This window comes from Cucurbita pepo, chromosome 14 (genome assembly GCF_057944985.1).
Source record: "Cucurbita pepo subsp. pepo isolate OVF chromosome 14, ASM5794498v1, whole genome shotgun sequence".
NCBI classification, from domain to species: domain Eukaryota; kingdom Viridiplantae; phylum Streptophyta; class Magnoliopsida; order Cucurbitales; family Cucurbitaceae; genus Cucurbita; species Cucurbita pepo.
In genome coordinates, this window is record NC_141811.1 from 10,926,102 (window position 1) to 10,947,737 (window position 21,636).

Below are 21,636 nucleotides of genomic sequence, written 5' to 3' on the forward strand. Positions count from 1 at the left end.
AAAAAAAGAAAAAAGAAATTTTTTTAACCTAATTCAACGGCTGATATTGAAGCTCGTTTCAGATCTAAACAAGCACCGTCGATCACACCCCTCTCCGAAAACCCTTACGCTCCCCATCAATGAATTTGCCCGTAAAATAGTTGGTAGAATCTAGACCCTCAAATTTCCACTTTGGGTCGAGCTTGAGCTTCGGTAACGTCTGGAGCCTGACATCCACTTTGGGTTGGGCCTGAGTTTCCATATGAACTTGAGCTTCAGCTTTGGGCCTGACTTTCCATATTAGTTTGGACTTCAGTTTTGGGCCACCTGACTACGAATTCGATTGGGCCCGACTATCCATATAAGTTTGGGCTTCATATTTGGACCACTTGACTTCTTCTTTGGGTTGGGCCTGAGTTTCCAAATAAGTTTGGGCTTCAATTTTGGGCCACCTGACTTCTACTTCAGATTGGGCCTGACTATCCTTATTAGCTTGGGCTTCAGCTTTGAGCCACTTGACCTTTTCTTTTTGTTCGGACTGAGTTTCCGGGCTTCAGATTTGGACCACTTGACTTCGACTCTGGGGTGGGCTGAGTTTTCATATGAACTTGGGCTTCATCTTTGGGCCACCTGACTTCTACTTTGGTTGGACTAACTTTCCATATTATCTGAATCATATTTTATAATAAGAGGTCACGTTACGTAAAATTGTTCGACGTAAAACACATTTTAAGTTTGAAGTTCTTATGATTTAGTCATCAAAGTCACTTTCAATTTTTTTAAACTTTTCTTATTCATCTTATCCTCAAGATCACTCTCATTTGTATATAATTCTGTTTATTCATCAACCTCTCGTTAAAAGGTTGATAAATTGATATTTTTAAAATTTAAGACCTATTATATTTAAAATTAATTATTTAGAAATATATTAGATACATTTTAAAGTTTAAAAATAAGTTTATAATATAATATATATATATATATATATTTTAAAGAGAGGACTTGATGGATTTTTTTAGAATCAAATATTTTTTTTTTCTCCAAAAGTATAAATTTGCTCGTGTAGAGATCTACAAAGATAAAATTGATAAATATCTATATTTATAAAAAACAAATTTGATATCTATAAGTGACTTGTAGGTCGAAAATATTTAAGAATAAATATTAAATTAAACTATTAAATTAGTATATTAAATGCAAACTACACTCCACATCAACAAAATTTCTAAATCAGAATATTTTTTTTGTTTTAGATTACAACAAAATTTCTAAATCAGAATATTTTTTTGTTTTAGATTACAACAATTAAAGAGAAATAAAATAAAATAAAACATATCCTAACACAAATAAATAAGAATCTTAATTATCAAAATCTTTCAAACTACGGTTGGGATGATCCAAATGGGTTGAGGTAACTTCCTGTGTGCACGATCTGGTATGTAATGTTTCCCAAATCTTTTATCTTCTATGTTGAATATACCTGAATCCTGGACTAAATTAGGAATATAATTGTTACAACCATTGATAAAATATATCCGATTCGGTAAAAATCCTTAGTTGATGATACACAAATGGATTGAGAGTCTCCAATAAACATAGCATTGCCATCTAAGCTCTTCACCTTTACCGCCCTTCGCATGCCATTTTCACGCTCATCAATAAGTTTGTAGACTTTAAACTTGGTAGTCTCTAATTGTCTTTGCTCTATAGATATTGACCTCAACACTAACAAAAGCTCTCCTTTGGAAGACTCTGTAATATACGATCTAATTACAACATCGATCATTTTATCGTGGACCATCCTTAAAGAAATAGAAATCGATGAACTTTCATCATCTCTATTCTTAACTTCAACTTTCCAAACCGCCATATCATTTTTCGTAGCATATAAAGTATCACTACAAACATTAATATCCATAAAAGGAATATTTGGTTCTGGGTAGTAATACGTCCAACTCTTATCATTTGCTCTCATAAGGCACAACCTTGTATATGAATTATAGATAGCTACAACCATATAATTGTTTGGATATAACGATGGATCTTTGGTTAATATAGCTTTAACTACGCGGTCTGGATTATAATCAGGTTCATTATCTATGATAATGGAAGGAAGACAAATCACAGTTCCAGAAAGAGGGTTGAATAAAGTAAGATCGAGTGTCTCTTCACACATGATCAACCAACCAAAAGAGGAGCCACAACACCTTTTGTTGAAACAAAACTTGAAGTCAACCGGACAAGTTCTATTTTTTGTGGGGTCATATAAGCAATGTTGCTTTTCAAAACCATCTTTCGAGGGAACAATGAGCATGGGTAGTTGAGGAAACTTGGAAGTGATTATGGATCGTTGGTGTTTGTATCGTAATGCAAGAAAATACCAAGACTTACATACGAGGCTGAATTGGAGATAATCGTACAGAGACACCATCTTGTTGAGAATCACACCGAGAACATCATATTCAAGCGTTGTCCAATCTCGAGACTCTGAATAATTCATGATATCCTCCCTTTTTTTATCCCTTCACAAATGCTATAGTTGAAAATAAAATAGTATTAGAACATCTTTACTACCGTTTTTAACAATTTATCAAATAATAATAAATCATCTCTATTTCTCAATTTTTGTTTTTTTTTAACTCTTACAAGAAATCAAAATAATTAACAAAATTTTTCAATGGATTAACGTTCTAATTAGTCTTTTATAGTAATCATTAAAATCGTTTATAGATATTTCATTTATTAACTTATTACTAAATTTATTTGTTTTATTCTATGATTTAAAAAAAAAAAACATATTAATGGTTAAAAAAACATATTAGAAAAAAATAAATAAACCTATTTATATATTCAAAATACTCCTTAGTTATTTTTAAAACAAGAACATAATCCTACTTTCATCTATTATTTGAAATATAAAAAATATTTTAAATTAAACTACTTAAAATAGAAAAAATTTCTAAAAAATTCTGACCATACTAATAAAAAAAATTAAAAAAAAACTTTAATAATAAAAAGAACCGGATTAAATTTTTATTTTTATTTTGGATTTTATTTAGAAGTTTATGAATTAACTCGTCCACTCAATTTAGGGATCCCAATAAATAAAATAGAATATATAATAATAATAATAATAATAAAATAGAATTATAATCATAAAAGAAATATAATAACATCATTTCCTTTTTCTATTTTGATTATGTGTAATATCATTTCTTAAAATATATATATATATATATATTAACACATGGAATGTATAGGAATAATATATAGAATGAATAAAGCCAAATATTATATAAATTTTATATTAAATTAATACATAAATTATTTCAATATTATTAAATAAATACGATTCTCTGATAATTTTTTCTACAAAATAAACTGAGCTATATTAAAATAATAGACATTTTTGTTCAACATTTTAACAAATTTCTACCTCAAATGATCGTAACTTTTATAAAAGATCAATAATAATAATGAGATATTTTTAAAATGAGAGGAAAAAGTTCGAAATCTTTCTTTTAAGTCTTAACTCGAACCGACCTACTAGAACCGTGAAATTATGGCCACGAACCTTTCCTAGGAATCAATGAGCGTCATCTCACGAGATATCCCTTCACCAAAGTATTGGTCTCAATTTGATTTAACATATCAATCCTCCACCTAAAAGCAAACCCTACTTTTACCAAACTCTCGTGAGCAATAAGAAGAACCTCATGAACATTCAAACCAACATAAAGAACAATATAATATGATCTTCATTAGCCTCAAGAAACCAACCAACAGAGAAAATGGACACAAAACAAACCCCGCCTTCCATGTTTCATGCAAACCCTAATTCGGTTGGCGTCCACGATGTAGTTTGTGAGGAGGAGAACGAAGAAAAAGAAGAACATGTTCGGCCAAAAACGACATCTGCATTGGCCGATACCGAGAAGCGACATAAGAAACATAACAATCGATTACGACCATCGCTACCACCACCACCCATGCAGGGTTTCGGTCGACAAATGTCGTTGGAAACAGGTTTGAATCAAAATTCTAAAGGGAAGGGTATCGATCGAATGGCTCTTCCGAGGAGCGGAAGAAGTTTCGGAGGGTTTGATTATAATAATATTGAAGGGAAGAAAGCGGATTTTAGTATTTTTAGAACGAAGTCAACTCTAAGTAAACAAAATTCTCTATTGCCATTGAGGAAAGATCATAGAGATAATCAAATGGAGTGTCAAAGAACTTATGGAAGCTCTGAAGGAATGGATGAATCTTTGAATAAAAGTGTTCCTGTTGGAAGATACTATGCTGCTCTTAGAGGACCCGAACTTGATCAAGTCAAGGTATCATATAATCATAATCATTCGTTTATGTAAAAAATTTAATGTTTGATCGTTTGTAATGTCCTTTTTCGTGTAGGATTATGAAGACATTCTTCTCCCGAAAGACGAGAAATGGCCATTTCTTCTCCGATTTCCGATTGGATGCTTCGGGATCTGTCTCGGGCTCAGCAGCCAGGCCGTGCTATGGCGGGCGCTGGCGACGAGCCCTGCCACTAAGTTCCTTCATGTTTCCCCATTTATCAACATCGCCATTTGGCTCTTAGCCACAGCTGCTGTTTGTTCTGTATTTGTGGCTTACATTCTCAAGTGCATCTTCTACTTTGAAGCTGTTAAGAGAGAGTACTTCCACCCTATTCGTGTTAACTTCTTCTTTGCTCCTTGGGTTGTCTTTATGTTCCTTGCCATCGGTGCCCCGCCGCGGTTCGTGTCGGAGCCACTCCACCCGGCTGTTTGGTGTGCCTTCATGGGTCCCTACTTCTTGCTCGAGCTCAAGATTTACGGGCAATGGTTGTCCGGGGGGAAGCGGCGTCTATGTAAGGTGTGTTAAACTATCACTAAATTCGAAATTTGTAAGTTAAAAGATTATGTATATCTAAGTCCCGATTTAGATCAGGAAAAGAACCTTTCTAGTCGAAGATATATTTAATGTTTTATTCATATTTCAGGTAGTGAATCCATCGACACATTTGTCGGTGGTCGGGAACTTCGTCGGAGCGATACTGGCGGCGAAATGTGGGTGGTTGGAGGCAGCAAAGTTCTTATGGTCAGTGGGGTTTGCACACTATCTAGTGGTGTTTGTGACACTGTATCAGAGGCTGCCGACGAGTGAGGCGCTGCCGAAGGAGCTGCACCCTGTGTACTCCATGTTCATAGCTGCCCCTTCTGCGGCCAGCATCGCTTGGCAGACCATTTATGGCGAATTCGATGGCTTGTCAAGAACTTGCTTCTTCATTGCTTTGTTTCTCTACATTTCCCTTGTTGTAAGGATCACCTTCTTCACTGGATTCAGGTCAGTCATGTTCTTCTTTCCCCCTTCAAAATGATTGTTATTTTCACTTTAATTGAATCCACGGTCGTTCTTCATAGTTGATACGTGTAATGGCTCAGGCCCAAGCCCATCGTTAGTAGACATTGTTCTCCCTAAGCTTTCCCTTTCGAACTTCCCCTCAAAGTTTTTAAAACGTGTCTGCTAGGGAAAGGTTTCCACACCCTTATAAAGGGTGTTTCGTATTACTCCCTAATGTGAGATCTCATAATCCACCCCTTTTAGGGCCTAGCGTCTTCGTTGGCACTCAGGGTGTTTCGTATTACTCCCTAATGTGAGATCTCATAATCCACCCCTTTTAGGGCCTAGCGTCTTCGTTGGCACTCATTCCTTTCTCCAATCGATTGTGAGACCCCTACCAAATCCACACCTTTCAGGGCCCAACATCCTTACTGTCACACCACCTAGTGTCTACCTCCTTCGAGGAACAGCCTCCTCCCTGACACAGCGCCTGGTATCTGGCTCTGATACAATTTGTAACGGCCAAAGCCCACCGCTAGCAAATATTGTCCTCTCTGAGTTTTCCCTTTCGGGCTTCCCCTCAAAGTTTTTAAAACGCGTCTGCTAGAAAAAAGTTTCTACGCCCTTATAAAGGGTGTTTCGTTCTTCTTCCCAACCGATGTGGGATCTCACAATACAACACACTGATTAATTTCACTTCAAATATTTATATCTATGATAAAAACAAAAAAAAAAAAAAAAAAAAAAACATTTATAGAATCCACACCAATTAAAAATTTTAATCTCAAGTTTTTAATAAATTCTTAAATTTTAAATTTTGCATTTAATAAGTCCGTAAACTTTAGAACATCTAACAAATCCATTTTTTTAATTTTATAACTAAAATAAATCATTTGACAATTATTACAATTCAAAATTTATTAGATACAAAATTAAAAGTCGAAGAATCTATGGGGTACAAATTCAATTATTCTGTACCCATGTTAAATACAAAATCAAAATCAAAAATTAAAAGTTTAAAAATTAGACTAACACCAGAAATGAAAAGGGCATATTCATAGAATCAACTTTTTGTATTTTCCCCTATTAAGAAACCAGCATGCATCAAACCCAAGAAACTGCCTAGGATCACAACAACATCAGTGATTGAAAATTTGAACAGAGAGATGAATGACAACAATAATTATTATGATACCTGAAACATGTGAATTTTTGCAGGTTTTCATTAGCTTGGTGGTCTTACACATTTCCAATGACAACAGCTTCAGTGGCAACCATAAAGTATGCAGAGCATGTCCCTACAATTGTAAGTAAAGGTCTGGCACTCACCCTTTCTTTCATGTCCTCTACTATGGTGTCTCTTCTCTTTGTCTCCACTCTCCTTCATGCTTTTGTTTGGAAGACTTTGTTCCCCAATGACCTGGCCATTGCTATCACAAAGAAAAGACTTATCAAGGACAGGAAACCATTCAAAAAAGCCTATGACCTCAAACGCTGGACAAAGCAAGCTCTTACCAAGCACACCAAGGATGATTTTGATGCACAAAATGAAGCGTTTTGAGACTACTTTTAGTTGTAGTCTATACCAAACTATAAACTAAACAGTCTCATTGAGACTTGATTCATACCAGTGTTCACAATATAGAAGAAATGAGTACAATAATGAAATTCTTCTCACCCCAGATTCTTCCATTTGAAAATTTTACTGGCTAATATTGATGGTTTAACGATTCAAACATGAGGATGTAACTGTGTAGATGAAGCTTTGTATGTATATTTTTTCGAGTAGCGACCAATACATTTACGTCGGGGATACAAAGAAGCTGAAGGGGGGGCAATGATTGCTGTACATATCCGGCAAACTTGCAGGATTATTTGGATTTGGATACAAGTTGGGGGAACATAAAGAGTTGGATAGATAAAATCTAGAAAATGACATCCTTTCCTGTATTCTATGGACTTCAATCGATTTCTATGAAGAAAAAATAGCTCGAGAACCTCTCCTGTACTGTTGTTATCAACATCATGTTAATGGTTTCTATTTAAAGGCTGAAACCAAAATCAGATGCCCTGGCAGAAAGAAACCATTCTTACAGAGTTCTGAATGCTTAGCGAATTCCCATGTTCCTGTATGGTTAAAAGATTTTTCTTTAGATCTAATTCAAGTGGTAAGATGATTTGCAAAATTATCACAATTATCCATACGTACCTCACGGTCAACTGGCTGTTGCAGGAATCAGATATGCATCCATTATTTTCCAAATAAATATGTTTTCCCGCAAATGGAGGCGTTTCTTTCACCAATTGAGTTATCTACAGCAGAATACTAATATGTAAGACAAAAGTTAAAATAAAACATCGCATCTACCAGTGAATGCAGAATCTTGAAGAAACCTTTTGTAAGACATTAAAATGAAATGTAGAACAAGAAAGATCTGGTTGAAACAATATTTACCTTACGTTCTGGTTGAAACAACACCAAATTATTTTCCTTTGAGCTCTTATCCCAAAAAGATCGACAGTAAAAGAATTTAGATAGTTAGAAAATTTTAAGTTTCTAAAGAAAGATGAATATCAGTAATCGCAAGTGAATACAGGCAATTTCGAAGTTATGAAAATGAATTAATACCTTCAAAGGTATGGATGGACGGGAAGGAACTTTTGTCAAGTGTCCATTATTTGAATGGAATTGAGATGTTAGCGAAAGCTAATAAGAATATTAAAACAATCATATTAATATTAGAACTAATGATATACAGAAATATTTAAAAAAAAGTCAAAACAAAACAAATTTAACATAATCTACCTTGGTGAAAAGTTCTGTTGGTGGTTGCAAAATTCTCTTCTCGCTATGGAATTTAAATTCCTGAATGCAGTAATTTGATGTCGTCTTAGAGACTTTTAGGAATAGGAAAGGTAAGAATATGCGTTAAGGAAATATGGGGAGAAATAAAAGCTTACCATTGGTATTGTGGTTTCTTGCTTGCTATTTCTAAAAACGCCCATTTCACCTTTACTTGAAAATATCTACCAATCACGCCATAACTAAGTCTAATTGCTCAACATTAATCAATCAAAGCACCAATAAAGTAATTATTTACCTTTCTATTAAGAGGGCAAGCCTTGAAATTCTGCATTATATGATACTCATCATGCTTTTGATCATCAATGGCATTTGATCTTGGCAGATGAATGCAACTTATTAGCATTGCGACAAAAGAACATAAGTATTTGTATTTTATTGGAAGCAGTACAAGATTCTTTTTCATTTTAATACCTTCTTGACTCCAAGTTTCTAGTGACTGTAATGTCAGAATAATCATGATGAAAGGCTGAAGATGAAACAGCAGAAGTATTTTGCATGGCCCTCTCCAACGTCCTCAAGTGAAATTCCTAAAGGCAAAGAAACAGACACAAAAGACAACATGAGGAATAGGATAAAAGCCATTTTATTCCTTCTTTTTTATTCTTCTCCAAGGAAACTTGCTATCATCCTATTGGATAAGAATAGAAATGTTTCTCACTTGAAACTCAGGCAATTTGGGAGTGCTTTTCTTTAAGAGCGGAAGTGATGGCCCCTCTAAAATCTGCAATATGAAAAGGAAATGCATCGTCAATCAGCAAAAAGGAAACAGCAATTCATGAATCTCCAAATACTATCAGATACAAGTACCAACTTTTCTGTTTAATGGACGGGCTCTAAATCTTCGAGTAGTTATCTCGTAATCTTCTTCCATCCTACTTTTCAGTCTGACATCAAAGCAATTAAGCAACTGTAACCCCTATGAATAATCTGGGACCTAGATTTTGTAACTAAAGAAAATTGAAGTCGTAACAATTTCAAACCTTATTCTATGTGCCCTTTGTGCTGTTTCAAGATCAGGCTGCCTAGGAATTGTAATCTTCAGCTTGACATTTTTAGTAGTTTTATCAGCAACTCCATCCTGCCAATACACATCAAGATACTTATATGCTTGCATATAATAACACTAAGATTTACTAATCAGTATAATTAGAATCCGAATTCAGTTGAATTACCCCAAATCACACTTAAAAATAGTGCAGGCAAAGAAAAAATATAAGGCTGAAGAACACAGTTAATAAGATGGTAAAGCTACGGAATTTACAGTCTAAGATATCAAAATTTGAAGATACACTAGCATGTCTCGAAGAACATCTTAACTTGTTCATTTGAAAGCTATCATGAAGAACATTTTTTCTTAAATGGACTTTATGCAAGGGGTTAGTGCTGATATATACATAAAAAAATAAAAAAAATAGCACACCTTTTTGGGAAGCTTGTGGACTAAATTAGTCTGCTGCTTTATTTCATTCACCTGTATGCAAGATTAAAGTTAGAGCTCATACCAAGACTCCATAATCAGCAAAAGTACTCAACTGCACACTAAAGCACTATACGAGGCACAATACGAGCCATTTTATAGTGAGATAAACAATACAAGTAAAGATAATATGAATAATAATGAAAGATTTTTCAGAAACACCATCAAAAGACCTTTTATAATTTATGGAGATTAGAATATATCGATGATTAGAGAAAGATATCAGGACAAATCAACAAAATCATAGATCAGAGAGACCATGATATATTGTACAACATATGTACCTTATGCGAGTGACCACCATCCAGTTTCTGCTTCTTGATAGCCTGACTTTCGATAACAGAACCACAGACACTTGTCTCATTGTTTTTAACTACTCTCTGCAACCTAAACATCCAAACCTAAAATTACTAGAAGAATGAATACAGAACATGCATTTGTTATTCAAAGAACAGAATCATTACTAGCCTCAGTAAGCAAATAGGCTTTCTACGAAAATTAGATCACTTTGTCCAAACTAAGAGGACATTGTGACAATTATGCACATAAGAAAAACCCACAAATGTCCTCTTAGTTTGGCCAATGTCCAACCAAAAAGCTGGTGAAATTTTGCAAAAAAAACACACAACGATACCAAATAGAAGCAGATTCGGCCTATATACAATCAAGAAAATTAAATGAAACAGCCTCACTAGCACTCACTTGATATCAGTATGTTGAGCAGGGAAGTTTTGTCTCGCTAAGTGGCTTGCTGTCGATTTCATCAGAGTAGTGCTCCGGGGTTTAGATGGCTTGACACAAGATGAGGCTTTAACTTTGGGTTTGTTCAGGGATGAATGATTGTATGATGTAGATCCTGGTAAAACAGAAACGATTTAAAAAAAAACATATTAAAAGGGAAAAAAGAAAAGTTGTCAATTCATATACCCATATAGTCTCCCCTCCCAAAAATGTAAAATTCATTCATATTTGAAAAGAATTTGATTTCATTCACTAGTTACTTCTTCAAAACAGACTACCCACCTGATGTAAATTGGAGCTGTTGATTATGAAGTTTTTGTACATCTCCATCTCGTAAATTGGTGAAGATTCCTCTGTTTGCTCCTTGGTAATCTACAAGATAATCTCGTAATTTGTTATCATCAACCACCAAGCAGAGTAGTATATCAAAGCAGAGATGGACAGAAGACATGAGGAACTTAAACCAGAAATGTACCTCGGTCATTCTCGCGTCCTGAACCAGCTTCCTGACTGGCACCATTAAGCGAACCAATTATGTTATTCTGACCCTCAGATTTTTTAGATGCATTTTCAATAGCAAGAAGACATTCTTCCCTCAAAAACAGTTTCGCTACGAACGCTGACACAAAGAAACGAAAAAGAAAAAGAAAAAAAAATGAGCGCAATGAAAATGCCACATTATTTCAAGAAAATCATGAATTCCAACTCCCTTGACACGCTCCTCGTGCCCAACATTTCAAGAAAATCACAAATTCCAGTCTCCTCACTCCACGAAAATCAAAGAAATAAATCCACAGCTAAAACAACGAAAGTGGAACATCTTTAAGATTAGTAATAAGCAAGTAAAAACGAAAATCTCAACGTCAGATTCGTCAGTAAAATCCCTCAAAAAACGATCACCAAAGCTCCCAAAACCAGAACCAAGCCACAAACTCCAAAAATAACACAAAGACATAGATACAAACCAATGGACAAACAAACAGAACACCAAGAACAAAGCCTCGAGATTACTCACGAGAAGGAGGGTAGCTTCCAGCAGACTCGAACCAAAGCTCAGCTTGACAAGCCTCATCAAAACTCTCCTCGCGAGTGAAATCAAAATACCTAGCCGCATCAAACTCATACTCAATGTCAACTTCATAAGCCTCAAACACAACCGGCTCAACCTCCATTTCCTCATCCATTTCTTCCTTCTTCCACTGTTCACTCCACCTCCGCTGAAAACGAAATGCCGATCGCCCTCTTTTTCCAAAACAAGGAGCGGCAATGTGTATCGGAAAACTCCCCGATAAAGCCCTAAGCTCAGAAATCGAAGAACCGATTTGCAGCAGAATGAAGAAGAAGACGGGGAGCGTGGTTTCTCTTTTCTCGCCTTGTTCACTGTAGCGAAAATCTATACAACTCCAATCAATTTAATATTTATTGCCCACAAAAAATATATATATTTATATTTATATATATATATTTATATTTATATATATATTTATGAAAAAAAAAAAAACTTTTTTTTCTCTTTTTGAAAAATAGCCGATGGGGACAAACTCCAAATGCGTACAACTTCTCAAAAGGCATTACCAAAATTAAATAATATTATATATATATATATATAATTTTAATTTTTAATTTTTTTTTTATTATTATTTTTTTTTTTTGTCATAACGTTCATGGGAGTTAGATCCAAAAAAAGTTTTGAATTTATAAAATTATAATATATATGATATAAAATAAAATAAGCACAGAGAAAATAATTTAAATTACTCTTCCGATTACACCCCTGAACATTGTGGAAAATGGCGTGGAGACATGTTGGAAATTCAAATGTTGGGAAGGGCAAAACCGTCATTTGAGATAGGTTAGGGTTGAAAGTGAGGGAACACAAATGTGGGGGTTCGAGCTTTTCTTCTGTTTTGGGGCGGCGATATTCTTTTGTGTCGAAGACTGAAAATTTCGGCTCCTCTGATTAATTTGCCCCTGTGAGTTTGAATATTTTACAAGATTGCCATCAACGGTTTTTAGCCGTTTTATATGAGGGAGGGAAGGAGGGTGGGTGGGGCCCGCAAGGAAATTCAAATGGATATGGAAATGGAACGTTGGACAAAAGGGTAGTTTCGGTGATGCGATGGGTATTTTTTGTCAGTCTTTCTTTTTTTTTTTTTTTTTTTTTTTTTTTTTTTATTTTGCTTTGCACGTGACATGTCAATTTTCAAATAAATTTTTTAAGGCTAATTTACCAAACTTTTTAACTTTTGTACCTTTCCGACTTTAAAATTATATAAATTAAATCCATAAAATTTTAAATTTAATAAATACCTTACAAATTTAAAATTTTAAGAAATTAATCAATCTATCATAATTAAATATAAATTTTATATTTTATTTTATTTTGTTAATTTTTAACTTTCCTTCCATAATTGTAATATTGAATTTTAAATGAATATGCATACCTAGCAAAATTATATTTTTCTTTATAAAAAATATTTTCAATAAAAAAAAAAAGTTGAGTAAATTACATATCTGACCTTTTTATAAGGCTTTTAGTTTTAGTTAAATTAATAATAATATCCTCAACTTTTTAAAAAAATATATTTTTAAATTTTTTTAAAAAAAATTTAAAAGTATATTTACTTACCACAATTAAAAATACTTATAAACTGCCAAAAATAACTTAAATTTTTTTTGGATATAATCTATAAGACATCGTTATAACGTTTTTTAGAGTAAACATGTTACTTTTATAATTTTGTAAGTAATTTTTAAAAATAATATTTATATTTTGTGTACTTTTTAAATTTCATAAAAATTAATGGTAAGAAAATCTTTAGAGATTAAAAAAAAATATATTTTTAAAACTAAGTTTAAGAATATTTTTATTAATTTAGTCTTTTAAATTTATTTAAAAATAGTATTTCTTCTGTATGTATAATACATTCCAACTTTTAATAATATTTTTAAAATACTCTTAAATTTATAAAATTTTATTAAAATCCTTCAAAATTCTGAAAAAAATTTAAAAAAATACGTTTAAAAACTATTCAGCATAATTAACTTTTTAAGTTAAAAAAAAATTATAATTTTTTTTTTTTATCTTTAATATATAAACAAAAAATCTACCCACTTCATAAATTATCTAACTTTAAAAGGAAATTTTTATTTTTTTTTTAATTAAAATATTAACTAAACTTTTGAAAATTCAAAAATATGTTTTATCGAAAGTTTTGAAAGATAAAACATAAAATTCAAAGGATAGTTGCAAAATTATTGTAAAAATAGGATAGCAAAATAGGGTCATTGGACCACGATTAAGCTAACTTGTATCTTAGGTGTATGAGTAATCAAACGACTCGCGTACAATGGTCCATTAACTATGAATTATTTGTGGTCCATCAAAATTCAAATATTTAATTATTAATTTTTACTTACGTGATTGATTATTTTCAATATTAAATATAGATCCTACACAAATAAATTCATCCCGACATACTTTAATACGTGATAATTACATAAATTAAATTGTTACATATTAAAATGTAAGAAGTAAATGGTTAATAAAATTAAAATTAAATAAAAATCTAAAATACACGGATCTATTGTTATAAGTTAAAATTGAGAGACTAAAAGTATATTTTAAAAAATATAAATATTAAATAAATAAAAAAACGTCATTATTAATACCTATCATAACCATATTCTCCACATAAAAAACACATAGAAGCAAGAATTAATTACAAGTCTTCAAACTTTCTAGAGTAAATACATTCATTACCTTCATTAATGGGAGAATCTAATTTCCGAACATTCTCCGGTGACATAGTCACCTTACTTACTCTTCGCTTGTAAGAGTGAAAACTATCCCTACAGACTAACGAGAGGACATATTTCTATCATTCTAGTTACAATTTAACATGTCATGTAACGACCCATGTCTAGGATTTAGATCAAGATTCGAAATTTAGGTTTGGTACCTGATTGCCCCGACATTCTCTTGCATCCCTTACAACATAGTCACATTACTTACTCTTCGCTTTTAAAAGTGAAAACTATCTCCACATACCAATTCACATGTCTTGTAACGACCCATGTCCAAGATTCGAAATTCGAATTTGACATTTGATGACCGCAACATTCCCTACAACATGGTCACATTACTTACTCTTCACTTCTAAGAGTGAAAACTATCCTTACAGACCAACACGAGTTATTTTAACATGTTTTGCCCTCACTCACATGCATCCTAGAAAGTTTAAAAACGAAGGTACACCTAGTGTAAGTGACGATTCAACCACGAAATTTGAAAACGAGTCGGGAAGTTTGTCCTTTCCAAGCGTTCACATCAAATTAAATGTGGATTTTGAGAATGAGGCCATAAGGGAGTTAAATAAGGTCATGGTTTTCACTTGAACTTTCCACCTACTTCCTTTCTTGGTATTCATTTTTGTGTTCATAATTACAAATTATTAAATTTTTTTGGTCCATTTTCAGCCTGACACTGTCTCTATTTACATAATTTCTGCCAAACACATTAATGAGAACCAACCATGTCCTCCCACAACTCACTAATTTATTTTAAATTTATCAATTTTAAAAAATAATTATAAAATTTATCGACAATTTTTTAAATTATGGAACTCGTTAGACTTAATATTGAAAGCTTAAAAACCCCGTTAAATATATATATTTTTTAAGTTTATGGACTCATAAGATACTGACGAATCTCAAGGGTCAAAATGGTAATTTGACTTTAAATTTTAAATTTTATTTTTATCTCTGATTTTTTAATACACAGACTTAACATTGAAAGTTTAAAAAATCGGTTACTAGATACCGTCCACGAATCTCAAGGGTCAAAATGGTAATTTGACTTTAAATTTTAAATTTTATTTTTATCTATGATTTTTAATATATTTAATTAAGAAACAGTAGCTCGAATAGGGCAAGTATACTTATCGAACTCATACAATTTGGGATGGGTTGAAAGTTAGTTTGAATTATATTAAGTCGGTTCATTTTTCGAGTTTTTTAAGTCAACTTATTCAACTTATAATAATTTATAATCATAAATTTTTAAGTTAAGATTCACTCTCTTTTGGAGAATATTTTTATTTTTAACTTAAATTAATTTAAAACTAATTTAAATTTCTAGGAATTTGATTTTTTTATAACACCCTTAATTATTAAAGACATATTTAAAAATTAATACCGAATTTTAATTTAAAACTAAATGGAGCCCAACCAACTTAGCTCAAGCTTGACATTTTGAAATATAGCACAAAAACTTTTATATTGGATAAATGACCAAACAATAATATTAATTCAGATTTACCAAATGACTAAAACACCCTTTGACAAAGTAGTTGACCAAAATCCTAGAATTATGGAGTAATTAAAACAAATCTCAAATCTCAAATTCAAAATCAAAGGAACTCAGATCCCATATATTAGGGGTAATTTGGACAAAAAAATATAATGAGTATAATTACAAATCTATCCAATTGATTAATGCAAATTACAACCTTTATTTAATAATCTATGGCCCATATTAAAACTCAACACTCATGGGCCATGACTATGGATCAAAGGCCCAAAATAAATTTAATTCATTTTCATTAAAAATTTTAAATTTATCTAAAATATTAAATAAAGGATAAATATGATATATTTCTTATTTTATTTTCTCTAATATTTAAAAAAAAAAAAAAAAAAAAAAAAAACTCACACTCAGGGCCATGACTATGGGCTAAAGTGGATAATATTTGTTAGTGATGGACTTGAGTTGTTACATATCGAGCCGAGGTGAAAGAAATGCAAAAGTCAAAATCCATCTAACATTCCTCAATTTTATTGTTCAATTACAATATTTCACGAACGACCGAAGCGATGGATCAATGATGTTAATAGTAAAACAAAAGAATCCTTGTCTTAAACCATAAAATGAAGGACTGGATTTTCCTATTGCTACGATCCTGATCCATTTATGATTGACTCGAGAACTTGAACAACCTTGACCATGGCTGGTCTGTTTGAAGGGATGTAAGACGTACAAATCAATCCCAACTTGATGACTTGGATGAGGTCATATTCAGCAGTGCCACGTAAGTTTAGATTGAAAGAGTCGGAAGTAGAACCAGTGTCCAACAACTCACATATTGACACAAAATGAGTAGCTAGTTTGGTGTTGGACTCTCAACAGACTTCCTCCCTATTACCAACTCGAGTAGAATGATTCCAAAACTATAGATGTCGCATTTTTTAGTAGCGGTCAAAGTTTGAGTCAACTCGAGTGCGACGTAGCCTACAAAGGTATGATGTTTGGTTAAGATATAAATAAGTCATGTTCTTGAATCCGAGAACCTCGAACGTTATCGACCCAGTAAACGAATTGCTACTCAGATCCCATATAAGTCATGGTCTTGTTTAATTTTTTTGGATGCAAATTTAATTTCAAACTAAGCAAACGTTTTCATTAAATGTCAATAAATTAAAACTAAAATACAAAAAGTCAAACCAATCATAAAAAGTAAAATCAATATTATAAATTAAAATTTTAAAATTAAATATTGTCGTACCAATTTAAACATAGTTGTGTTGAAATATATAAAATAATAATAATAATAATAATAAATCTTAATTGTCCAATTTCACTAATAATTAATTTTTTTACTCTAAAAAATTATGAATGAGAGTATGTTATTTATAGGGTTGGACTGTTACAAATGGTATCAGAATCAAACATGGACGGGTGTGTCAACGAGAACTTTGGCCCCCAAGAGAGGTGACTTAGGCTATTACAAATGGTATCGGAGTCAAACGTTGAGCGGTGTGTCAACAAGGACAATGGGCCCTAAAGGGGTGGAGTATGAGATCCTACATCGGTGGGAGAAGGGAACGAATCACTCCTTATAAGGGTGTGGAAATCTCTCCCTAGCATACATAATGAGCCAAAACGGACGATATTCATTGTGAAGATGGGTGTGGAGGATGTGATGTCCCACTCTCAGAGCCGGTCCCCTCCTTAGGCGCATGTTTTTCAGACGCATTTTGGTGCCCATTGGCATGTTTGAGAATGATTCTCACACTCTCCTTAACACATCAGACAACTTTTTAATTAATTAATTTATTTTTATATTTTTCAATTTGTATTTATTTATTTAATTATTGTGAAATAAAAATTTGAATAAAATAAAAGGGACAGACAAATGCTTGGAACTTGTTCAACACATTGGGCTAAGCCCATGGGCTTCGGCCCATTATTATTATTTAAATATTTCCTATTTTTCTATTGATTTAAATTTATTTATATATTTATTGTGTGTTCCAAAAATATAGCTCCATATTATTTATTTGATGCAAGCATTAAAAGATTGAAAAATAAATAAATTAATCAAGAGAATGCGTACACGTTAATAAATGCAAAAATAATAAAAGGGAGAATAAAGGAAAACAACACACAAAAGCATTAATTATAAAAATAGATTAATTCAGAACATATTAAAAAAATGTATTCATATTAAAGAATAAAAATTATGTTACTATATGAAAGGCAATAAAGAAAATATAATAATTTAGTAGAGAAATTTTGTAAATTTTTTATTAAGGAAAATATATTTGTATATATTTAAGTAAATTACTATACATATGATAATTTATAAATTATAGTTGTCGGAGATTTTATTGAATTATTTGAATTATGCTTAAGTTAGATCTTAGAATAATTTAAATTCTCAAACTAGTAATAGAACGATCGATCTTCTCAAGCTAGTAATAAAACGATCTTAGAATGACTGATATTCTCAAGCTAGTAATAGGACCATCGATATTCTCAAGCTCTCAAGCTAGTAAGAGAACGATCTTAGAATGATTGACATTCTCAAGCTAGTAATAGAACGCTTTTAAGACGATCAATATTCTCAAGTTAATAATAGAACAATCTTAGAACAGCAGATATTCTCAAGTTAGTAATAGAACAATCTTAGAACGACAGATATTCTCAAGTTAGTAATAGAACGATCTTAAAACGATAGATATTCTCAAGTTAGTAATAGAACAATCTTAGAACAACCGATATTCTCAAGTTAGTAATAAAACGATCTTAGAACAACAGATATTCTCAAGTTAGTAATAGAACGATCTTAAAACGACAAAACAATCTTAGAACGTCAGATATTCTCAAGTTAGTAATAGAACAATCTTAAAACATCATATATTCTCAAGTTAGTAATAAAACGATCTTAGAACGACCGATATTTTCTTCTTCTCGAGAAGAGTCCAAAAGAAAGTCATCCATTTTATCTAATCTATCCATGTAAGTAGGACCTAGCAGCAGCCGCAGCAGCAGAAGATAAGATTCTTTTAAAGATATTTCGATCTCACAGTGGAATTATCCTTCAGTCTCATCACAAACATACAGATATAGGCAAACACAAAGAACTTCCATGTGAGGCCAACAATTATGGGAATTGTACACACTGATTCACTGTTAAACTATTCAGCAGCAGAAGAATGAATATTATTATGTACTATAATCAGCAAACAACACTACAACATTTCATATACAGACCACCACCCTGCATTTGCCTAAATCCAATCTAATTCACTTCATTATACCTCATTCCAACCACTACAAATCGAGATTTCAAAGCAGACGAAGTGATAAAAGACAACATACTTGTTTCGTTTCGTTTCATTTTGATGCTTTTGGTGTGAGTTTCATAATCGATTTACGATATCTAGTGTAAGATATTTGGATAGTTCTTTGTTTACCTTCACTCGAAGCTTCTTTGAAACCGAACATGGATATGAAATTGTTCGATCGATGCAACCATTTGTCCAGTGGCTCTATGTGCTCAAATAATAAGTAACTTTAGCCTCACTACTGCAATAATTGTTCGTCTTCTGTCTGCAATTCGTTGAGTTTCCTTTTTGCATATACAGTGAAGAAAACCGTCGTGGCTGCAGTAACGCAAAATCCGACGATCGTGAATGCGATCTGAGGGGCCGAGAGGAACTGCTGATTTTGTGAAGCATCTGCCAATGTCCTGATTAAAATGCCACTACAGTGACAAAAGGAAGATTAATCATATCCATAATCCAACTTATCCATAATATTTTACAGAAATTTTCAAAGACTAGACAGGCAATATCAAAGAGGAAAAACAGTGTAGATTTAATCCGAAGAAACCAACAAGGGTTAGTAAGTACATATGTCACTTAGTTTCTTAGTTTAAAGAGTACTCTTTAATCCTACACCGTGTTTTTTTACCTATATCCGAGAGTATTTGAGCTACCTAACATGCATCGGATAATCTCAAGCGACAATAAACGAGTTTAGTTTACTGCAACACAGTCACACTGGACATTAACTCCCTAAATTATCACCACCTCAATTATTTTTCAGAGTATTTTCCATAAATTCCACAATAATGTACTTTATGATCAATGAGTCAATGAAAAGTTTGGCGAATTTCCTTATGACGTATGTGGTCATATCAGATTCGACTTAAATGAGAGTAAGGCCCTTAACATTTTACAGCATAAAAGTTCCCAAGCTAGCTAATGAAACAGTTGTATCGACGTGGAAAGGGTTCTCGTTTCTTGCAGCAGGAATATGAGGCTGATTCGTAAGTTTTCAAATGCCAGAGAATGTAAATTTACAAGCAAGCATCCAAGAAAGATGGAATTCATCATGTGTATGTATGAGTGTGGTTTGAGGAGCATACGTACGTGTATATTGTAACAAATATTTCTGGCACCATTCCAATCAGCGACCCCAAGATGTACGGACCATATCTGACATTTGTTGCTACAGCACAGTAATTATATACTATGTAAGGAAACGGTGAAATTCGAATTAGTGCTACCGCGCGAAACTGATGAATCCAGTCTCCTTCGCCTGCTAATCTTAAAACTGAAGCTCTCTTAGGATATTTTTCTAACCATCCCTGCAAAATAAGGGGCACAGAGTTTAGCTACAAAGGGATACGAACTATGTCGAGCAGTTAACGAATAGAAGATAAACTTAAAACAAGCACTAACTTGAATTTTACGATAGAATAGGGAGCCAATGAAATATGGAAGTGATACACCAATAGTTACTGCTGATATAATTAACAGGAACCCAAAACCATAACCAAATGTCATCCCTGCCAGCCACATAGAAGGTGAAGATGGCAAAAACAATGAAGGGAACAGTGCAACCGAGGCGAAAACGAGAACTGCCAGCACCGGAGTACTAAACGTTTCAGCTTCCCAGTTTATAATCGGTATTATTTCCTGTAGCAAATGACATATCCGTCAGGCTAAAATGAAACACTACACAGTTCATTAAACTCTTCAAGATTATTATCTTTTCACTAGAAGATAACATAATCAGAAGATAACCCAAGATCTAAAGCTGCTGAATAATGCCTAATAACGTAAGATTGAATTCCAATATGACATTAACATACAAAGAATTTTCTTAAAGAGGAATTTGATCTTACCACAATAAATAACGTTATGAACCAAGTTTTATAGGTTCAAAACCAAGCAAGTAAATCAAACCCAGAAACACAACAGCAGAGACAAGGCAATTCCATGAAGAATTCAACAAAAACCTAAAATACAAAAGCAAAATCCAAGCAACAACACTCTATAATTCAATTCCAATAGAAAAACATCAGAATTGCAGTCAAAATTAAACATAAACACTGACCTTATTCATGAAGAATGGTCCAACCCATTTGAAAAAAACAACAGCTAATGACACCAAGAAAATGAACAACACCACCAAACGAAACCAAAGCCACAAGGACCTTCCTGGAGAACAAGGCTGCTGAGAAGCACCCCCATCAGACGAGACCTCAGCTTCACAGTTACAAGGGTTCTGTCCCAACCTAACATAGTCCCCATTACCATCATCACATCCAATCCCCACCGTGATATCCTCCGCCACCACTTCCCCTCTCCGGCCGTTATCCGTCTCACAATATGTCATCGGTGGCAAAACCCCCCGACCAGAAGCTCGAAAATCACAAAAATGGACTTCCTCCGGTGATTACCCACGTCAGAACTGTCAAGAGCGAGAAAAAATTGATGGGAAATATCAGAAAAACCCTAGAAAACGAAGGGGGAGAGAGGGAAATGAATGATTCGAAGAAGGGTGTGAGAAGGAATGAGACCAATTTGAAGCGAACAAGAAAAGGGGAAGAGAATCAGAGAAAGAAGGATTGATTAATGAAGAGAAAACTTGAAACTGAAA

General features: G+C 32.9%; 4 protein-coding genes across 5 annotated transcripts; 1 reads left to right on the top strand and 3 right to left on the bottom strand.

Moving 5' to 3' along the window:
- Positions 1-1,471: 1,471 nt before the first annotated feature.
- On the bottom strand, positions 1,472-2,155 carry LOC147789581 (putative F-box protein At5g55150). Its single transcript, XM_087117318.1, has one exon. It carries the CDS (start codon positions 2,153-2,155, stop codon positions 1,472-1,474), a length of 684 nt encoding a protein of 227 aa, XP_086973444.1.
- Positions 2,156-3,740: 1,585 nt separating this feature from the next.
- On the top strand, positions 3,741-7,328 carry LOC111809824 (guard cell S-type anion channel SLAC1-like). Its single transcript, XM_023696264.2, has 4 exons — positions 3,741-4,313; positions 4,390-4,851; positions 4,979-5,322; positions 6,538-7,328. The coding sequence occupies exons 1-4, from the start codon at positions 3,771-3,773 to the stop codon at positions 6,878-6,880; spliced, it is 1,692 nt and encodes a 563-aa protein (XP_023552032.2). The 5' UTR covers positions 3,741-3,770; the 3' UTR covers positions 6,881-7,328.
- LOC111809825 (protein TPX2) lies at positions 7,308-11,819 on the bottom strand. Of its 2 annotated transcripts, XM_023696265.2 has the most exons (17): positions 11,419-11,819; positions 10,879-11,022; positions 10,686-10,775; positions 10,365-10,518; positions 9,947-10,049; positions 9,606-9,656; positions 9,166-9,263; positions 8,997-9,069; positions 8,844-8,906; positions 8,597-8,712; positions 8,421-8,499; positions 8,281-8,346; positions 8,126-8,185; positions 7,949-8,026; positions 7,775-7,819; positions 7,529-7,632; positions 7,308-7,446 (listed from the first exon to the last, which is right to left on the bottom strand). In XM_023696265.2, exons 1-17 carry the CDS (start codon positions 11,585-11,587, stop codon positions 7,428-7,430), a joined length of 1,512 nt encoding a protein of 503 aa, XP_023552033.2. In that variant the 5' UTR covers positions 11,588-11,819; the 3' UTR covers positions 7,308-7,427. The 2 variants fall into 2 exon arrangements, with proteins under 2 accessions (XP_023552033.2, XP_086973323.1); XM_087117197.1 differs by lacking the exon at positions 7,308-7,446 and having other exon boundaries at positions 7,523-7,632; positions 7,775-7,817.
- Positions 11,820-18,869: 7,050 nt separating this feature from the next.
- On the bottom strand, positions 18,870-21,636 carry LOC111810126 (uncharacterized). The gene is made up of 4 exons (XM_023696709.2): positions 21,091-21,636; positions 20,433-20,669; positions 20,121-20,338; positions 18,870-19,450 (listed from the first exon to the last, which is right to left on the bottom strand). Exons 1-4 carry the CDS (start codon positions 21,370-21,372, stop codon positions 19,270-19,272), a joined length of 918 nt encoding a protein of 305 aa, XP_023552477.1. The 5' UTR covers positions 21,373-21,636; the 3' UTR covers positions 18,870-19,269.

What these genes read in the sequence shown, in the direction of transcription:
- LOC147789581 (XM_087117318.1), bottom strand. Translation starts at nt 2,155, where the DNA reads ATGTGTGAAGAGACACTCGATCTTACTTTATTCAACCCTCTTTCTGGA.
- LOC111809824 (XM_023696264.2), top strand. Translation starts at nt 3,771, where the DNA reads ATGGACACAAAACAAACCCCGCCTTCCATGTTTCATGCAAACCCTAAT. An exon ending in CCGAACTTGATCAAGTCAAG is followed by an intron (nt 4,314 to 4,389) that starts GTATCATATAAT and finishes TTTTTCGTGTAG; the next exon opens with GATTATGAAGACATTCTTCT. An exon ending in GGAAGCGGCGTCTATGTAAG is followed by an intron (nt 4,852 to 4,978) that starts GTGTGTTAAACT and finishes TTCATATTTCAG; the next exon opens with GTAGTGAATCCATCGACACA.
- LOC111809825 (XM_023696265.2), bottom strand. Translation starts at nt 11,587, where the DNA reads ATGGATGAGGAAATGGAGGTTGAGCCGGTTGTGTTTGAGGCTTATGAA. An exon ending in AGGACGCGAGAATGACCGAG is followed by an intron (nt 10,776 to 10,878) that starts GTACATTTCTGG and finishes ATTATCTTGTAG; the next exon opens with ATTACCAAGGAGCAAACAGA. An exon ending in ACAGCTCCAATTTACATCAG is followed by an intron (nt 10,519 to 10,685) that starts GTGGGTAGTCTG and finishes CTGTTTTACCAG; the next exon opens with GATCTACATCATACAATCAT.
- LOC111810126 (XM_023696709.2), bottom strand. Translation starts at nt 21,372, where the DNA reads ATGACATATTGTGAGACGGATAACGGCCGGAGAGGGGAAGTGGTGGCG. An exon ending in TATTCTATCGTAAAATTCAA is followed by an intron (nt 20,339 to 20,432) that starts GTTAGTGCTTGT and finishes CTTATTTTGCAG; the next exon opens with GGATGGTTAGAAAAATATCC. An exon ending in ATATTTGTTACAATATACAC is followed by an intron (nt 19,451 to 20,120) that starts GTACGTATGCTC and finishes TTGTCACTGTAG; the next exon opens with TGGCATTTTAATCAGGACAT.